Here is a 6,229-nt window from a genome sequence, read left to right on the forward strand (position 1 = left end):
ACCACTGTTCCGACTAGCCCCAAAATCTGGCTTTTACATTTTTAATAATTTCATAAAAGTAAATGAATTTCAAAATCTTTATTATATACATTTCTATTTTATTATTTATAATAATATTTTTTTTCTCCCGCTCAGTTATATTTAAATCTCAACACATAAAAACCGTTTTTTCATCTCACTGAAATTCAAAATATTGGGTGGACTGCTTTGAAAGTCCAAAAATAAGGGTAAATATTTTACCCTTCCAATTCTTCCTTTATTATTTATTTTATTTAATACTCAGAACATAATTTTAATATATCATCATTTTATATAAATTTTATTTATAATTTAGCATATATATAATTTATATTTATAATTTATAATTTATTATTTGATCTAAATATAAATTGTAAATTATATTGATATTTTATTATATATATTTTAAGTTAATTTTTTAGTAATTTTTATTATTATCATTTCACCGTTAACGCTACATTCGAATCCAAACACATATCTTCTCGCTAGTTTTAATCTCACTTCTACAATAACTAATCTTATTGACACCACTATTTATAATCTCATTAAAGCTAAACGCACTAATAGTGTATTTGCATGAGATTAAAATAACGGTGGTGGTGAGATTAATTACTATAGTAGTAAGATTAAAAACAACAATTTTGAACAACCATTTGTCTAAGTTCACTCTTGATGTTAAATTTTATGTTTTTTTATTAATTTATATATTTTAAAAACTTTTTTAGAAGGGATATATTTTTAAAATTTAAATTCAATATATGTATTTTTAATTTTAAAAAATAATAACATAAATAACTTAATATTTAATAAAAAATTAAAAATACATTAACTTGATTAAGTCTTATTTGAATTTAGAAAATAGGTGTCTAAATTTGGATGTATTTAGACAACAATATTCATTCTTGATGTAAAGAGAATTATACTTTTTTATTAATTTATATCTTTTAAAGATTTTTAATTTTTAATCTATGTTTGTCACATGACATAGTAACAAATTATCACGTGACACCACCATATTAATTATTAGTTCCCCATCACTATAAACTAACAATATTAGTACGAAGATGTAACATAATTCAATTACCACCATATTGATTATCAACTCCCCATCAACACAAATTAACAATATTAGTGCAAAGATGTGACAGAATACAATTTCAAGTACCAACTAAATCCAAAAAATTAAGTACCAATTAAGTATAAATGAACAAGTTGAAGGAAAAATATATATATTAACACAAAATTAAAGATTAGTTTTTATTCCATTTACATTCAATTTTATTAAATTTGATTCGCTTTCAGTTTAAATAATAATTCAATATTGTGTTTCGATTTTTAATTCATAAAATCAAAATCAAAATCATTCAAACCGGATCAAATAAAACTTTATTTATTTTATTGATTTTAAAATTTTGTAGTATAAGTCAACTAAGCCACTAATAATACATCTAAATCTACATGAAACAATTAATTACTGTCTATAATACCTGCTATTATCATATGGAGCTCCGGCCGCCAGCGCAAGTTGTAGCTGCAGTGTGTCATGCCACTAAAATCAAGTGTTCATACTCTCTTATTTAGTTAAAATAACATAGCATTTAGGCATTCATGGCTTCACTTCACAAAAGCAAGTTCATCAAAGCAGTCTAGGCTATGTTTACTCAAACTCATGTGACTATCAGATCATACAAGTATATATCCCATCCATGTAGATGGAAGGTCATAACTCCATATCTAAATCAGAATACCAGATATGAAGAATGAAAATAACATCACGTTTCATGGTTTCACAAAAGCGAGTTTATCAGAGCACAGCCAATGAGTTACATTTTGTGAAACTATGGGTCATTTCCCCACATCAAGACTATGGGAAAAGCTTTGATAAAGAAAGTTTGTGATACTTTTCCAAAACATTTTCACCATCCCACTGTACAATTGTGAAATGTGAAAACATAAACTATCATTGATAGGATGATACAGAAGAACGCGCTGCTTCAATGTATTAATCAATGTCTTGAAACCTTTCGGACTCTTAACATCCTAAAATCATTTCATAGTCAACATATCGAGATTCAAACATAATGTCTGCAACCAAAAAGAAAAGAAATAAATAAATAACCTTTTATAACAGAAAACAAACATGAGGCTCGGACAAACTTCTAATGTTTACATGCTTTTGTATAATAAAGCAGAAACATACCTTGATCAGCTCTTCTTCTCATGCACCTCGATAATGTCATCATCCTCCATTCCTAGACTTGCAGGGGTTGCAGCCAGATTAATTTTATCGCCGTCAAAAGAAAATACTAAGCTTTGCAGGTCAAGCTTAGCTTTATTGGCATACAAGCTGAAGAGCTTCTCAAACTTGTCATCCTATTAAAAAAAAATGAGATGTCACGTAAGCTTAATATATTCCAAAAGAAATTGGGGGGGGAGACCAATATATAACAAAAAAATCTTTCAATCATACATCAAAATCAAGCAAAACAAATCTAAAAAATGGAGTTTAAGAAATGAGTTCAAGCTAACACAAAACAAACATGAGATACTTAAGATGTGATTGGATTTAAACCTGTTGATTACATTAACTCTCCATATTTAAAAAAAAAAAAAAGATACAGCGTTGGCAGCTGCCGACCTATGAACAGGGGTTTTGTGCACTCCATAGAGTGTGAAAGATTCTAGCAAGTTTTCTTATTCTATGCAAAGAAAGGAAGGAATGGGTCAATCTAAAGATTCAGCAATCAAGAAAAGAGAAGTCCTTAGAAGAACCATTGAAAATAACACAAATATGGGCATGAACCATGCATAAATGGCAAGATATCAAATTAAGTTCTACCACTTGTTAATCTTTATTTTTCCAGCATAAATAAGAGATGAAACTAGAGCAGAATTCACTTTAAAGTGAAATTTTAAGTTTGGTGATTGCATCTTCACCATGTTTATGCGCCATGCATTTATCTTATTTCCTCCACTGCTTGTACCTAGGGATTTATATACATGTCAACACTATGACAGAATTACCATGCTTTGATTCTTTATTTTTTTTAAGTACTCATATCCAAAGCATATCCAGACATGGGTAGAGGATTATGATTCTCCAAATACCCTCCAAAACTACATGGAAATCCTAGAATAAAATCAAACAAACCCATGTCAAACACAAATCCATGTTCAACACCTACACCTAAGTAACATAGGAAAGAACAGGATCTCAGCCAGAGCTATTTCTATTCCCATATCTGGAAACTGGCAAGTGCAAAACAGAGGGGTTAAATGTTTTCATTTACCACCTATTTCATACCCTGACTGTATGCAAAAAGTGCAGCAGAAAACTATACCATGTATATACGAAATTGCTTGATTTCATCCTTGTTCTGGATTGAAATAACTATTTTGGCCCTTTCGGGAGCAGGATTTTTTGGTTGTTCGGCTACAGCATCTAAAGAAGGTTTCGAGGAACCACTCGGTTCTTGCTTTGCAGATTCCTCCACTTCTTGCAACATGCTTTTTGCAGATTGTGCAAACAAAAGCAATTCCTGTTTCCTTCGCCTGCATGAATAATTCGACATTAAAATAAGTAAAACAAGTTCAGAAAAAGTATTTATATTAAAGCACTAAACATCCCACAACATCCCAAAATCCTTTAACCCTTAATTTCTTTCATAGCTCTTAAATCCTGAGACTAGAAATAAAATATTTTACACTATATCACTCGTACTCAAGTTTAAAGTTGGATACTAATATACGATAAACATAAGTATATTCAGGTTTTTTTATAAAATTCTCTCATTTATTTGGAAGATTCTTGGGAAGTCATCTCCCCATACCTATATCCAGGTATACATTGGACACTGAATATTTCAAGAAAAATGAGTCTTAATAATGTAAATATTACAATTATGGTTAACAGGCAAAACCAACAATTCTCTTGCAGAAAACAACAGTGTTGAATCATAAACTACCTGTTCATGTCTAATAGTCAGACAATTTAAACACAATTGAAACATTAGAAATGGGTATAAAATATTTCATATCAGATAATTATAAGCAATGTCTACATAAACACTTGCAAAAGTCTGCCAAGTCAGTGTAGATTTTAGCTCCTTAAACGAACATAAAAAAAACCTCCAAACTGCCAAGTATAATACCTTAACTCCTTTATGGTTGAATCCTCACCAATCTTGCTATAAGCTTTAGTTGAAACCGCAGGAGGGGGAGCCAACCAATCCTCCTCTTCAACATTCACCACTTTTATCACTTCAACATCTTTATCCAAATCTACTTCCGCAACCTAATCCATTTCCAATTCCATAAAATTAAAAATAATAATAACTTATTAAAGAAATTTACTTTCATATGTCATAATGAAGAGAGGCAAAAATCTTACTTTGGGATTAGCAAATTTCCTCCGTTTTGGTGACGGAACTGGTGAAGTATCTGAACAGTCATCTACAATGGAACTCAAAACGATAACTATAACAACTTGTGTACTAAAATTACGGTTGAGCTATATTGCAAAGCCTAAATGTGAACTGCATGCTATTATTGAAATTCATGATCACCATGTGAAAACAAGACATCATGCGTGTTTATCAAACATGAAAACAGTATAATAAACACAACAGAATACGTTTAATTACAATTGAGTTAAATTTTGAAACCTAAATGCGAATTGTATGTGCTATTATTGAATTTCATGAACAACATGTCTATTAAACACGAAAGTGGTATAATAAATACAACAGAAAACGTCTAATTGAGCTAAATTTCTAAATCTAAATGCAAAGTGTATGTGCCATTTCTGAAATTCATGAACACCGCATGGACACAAGTCAAAATGCATGTTTATTAAACACAAAAACAGTATAATAAGCACAACAGAATACGTTTTAAGAACAATTGAGCTAAATTTCAAAACCTAAATGTGAATTATATATGACATTACTGAAATTCATGAACACCATATAAAAACTTGAAATGGCGCATGTTTATCAAGCATGGAAACAGTATAATGAACAAAACAGTGTACACCTAATTATGAAATTTAGGATTGCTATATGAAAAGAGAACACAGCACAATAATTTTTACCAAACATGACTGAAATGTTTGCCAAACATGAGCAGGGTATAATAAACTCAACATGATAAAATTAATTACCAGCGAGTTAAATTTTAAAAGTCAGAAACTAAATACATATTGTTTGCTATTATCGAAATTCATTAACACGGTACAAAAACAAGAAACCACACGTTAATTAAACTCGAAAACAGTATAAGAGACATAACAAAATGTATTTAATCAAGATTAATAAAAACTAAACCGGACTTGAAAGTTCTTTTTACCGTCTAAGCAAACAATGTTCAGGGGCTGAACACGGCGGTAATCGAACAAAGGCTCAAGATCATCCGTAGTGGAATCGGCCTGCAAAAACAAATCGTTTTTTTTCCATGAAAACAAACAAATAATAAGAAAAGGGTTTCAAATACAGGTGGCGTAGCAGTGACGCGGCCGCTATTTCGCAGTACCGGCGCCGTCCGCCACCACTAAAGATCTCAATAGCGGCAATAACGGTCCGCCATTCTCCTTCCAACAAAGTAAACAGAGAGACAGTAAAAGCAGTAGGATTGAAACATAGCAGCGTGATGCAGAGACGGAGATAACTCAAAATCTGATGAGTGGAGAAGAAAGAAATGCGGGAGATAAGTTTAGGGTTTAAAAGGTTACCTGATTTAATTTCATGGTCTGTCAGAAACCTGAAGACGAGAGAGGACTGGCTTTGGGTCAGGCACTGAAATTTCAATTTAGCGAAGAGAGGTAAGAGAGGATTGAGAATTTCAAATTTTAAGGGAAATTTAGTATAAGTTAAATTTATTTATATAATTTAGATCTTAATTATTATTAAAATAATTATTACTTATTAATTTGTAATTTTATATTAAATTTGAGCTTTTTATTCGGAATTTATATTTTTTTATTGGATTAGTTTTGTGCTTATTATATATGTGTATTTCTTTCGATACATCATGTATATATATCTATATACATTATATATAGATATATATTTTATAACAAGGTTTTGTTGCAAATATAAAAATTTTATTAATTGAGATAATTATTATTATACCAAATCTACATGGTTTAATATGAATTTTTTAACAACCTTAAGCGATTATATTAATAAGTACGTAGTAAACTCATATAGAATTA

The 6,229-nt window shown here is 30.1% G+C and overlaps 1 protein-coding gene across 1 annotated transcript; it reads right to left on the reverse strand.

Moving 5' to 3' along the window:
* Nucleotides 1–1,591: 1,591 nt before the first annotated feature.
* LOC108465722 (uncharacterized) lies at nt 1,592–5,891 on the reverse strand. The gene is made up of 7 exons (XM_017766105.2): nt 5,747–5,891; nt 5,365–5,443; nt 4,409–4,470; nt 4,170–4,312; nt 3,360–3,570; nt 2,219–2,391; nt 1,592–2,103 (listed from the first exon to the last, which is right to left on the reverse strand). The coding sequence occupies exons 1-6, from the start codon at nt 5,759–5,761 to the stop codon at nt 2,224–2,226; spliced, it is 678 nt and encodes a 225-aa protein (XP_017621594.1). The 5' UTR covers nt 5,762–5,891; the 3' UTR covers nt 1,592–2,103; nt 2,219–2,223.
* Between the last annotated feature and the right edge of the window lie 338 nt (nt 5,892–6,229).

This window comes from Gossypium arboreum, chromosome 5 (assembly GCF_025698485.1).
Source record: "Gossypium arboreum isolate Shixiya-1 chromosome 5, ASM2569848v2, whole genome shotgun sequence".
Classification (NCBI taxonomy): domain Eukaryota; kingdom Viridiplantae; phylum Streptophyta; class Magnoliopsida; order Malvales; family Malvaceae; genus Gossypium; species Gossypium arboreum.

Excerpts from the sequence above, each read along its gene's own strand:
- LOC108465722 (XM_017766105.2), bottom strand. Across the intron at positions 4,313-4,408 it reads GGAAATTTGCTAATCCCAAA|GTTGCGGAAGTAGATTTGGA; the intron begins GTAAGATTTTTG and ends GAAATGGATTAG. Across the intron at positions 3,571-4,169 it reads TCAACCATAAAGGAGTTAAG|GCGAAGGAAACAGGAATTGC; the intron begins GTATTATACTTG and ends TTATTCATGCAG.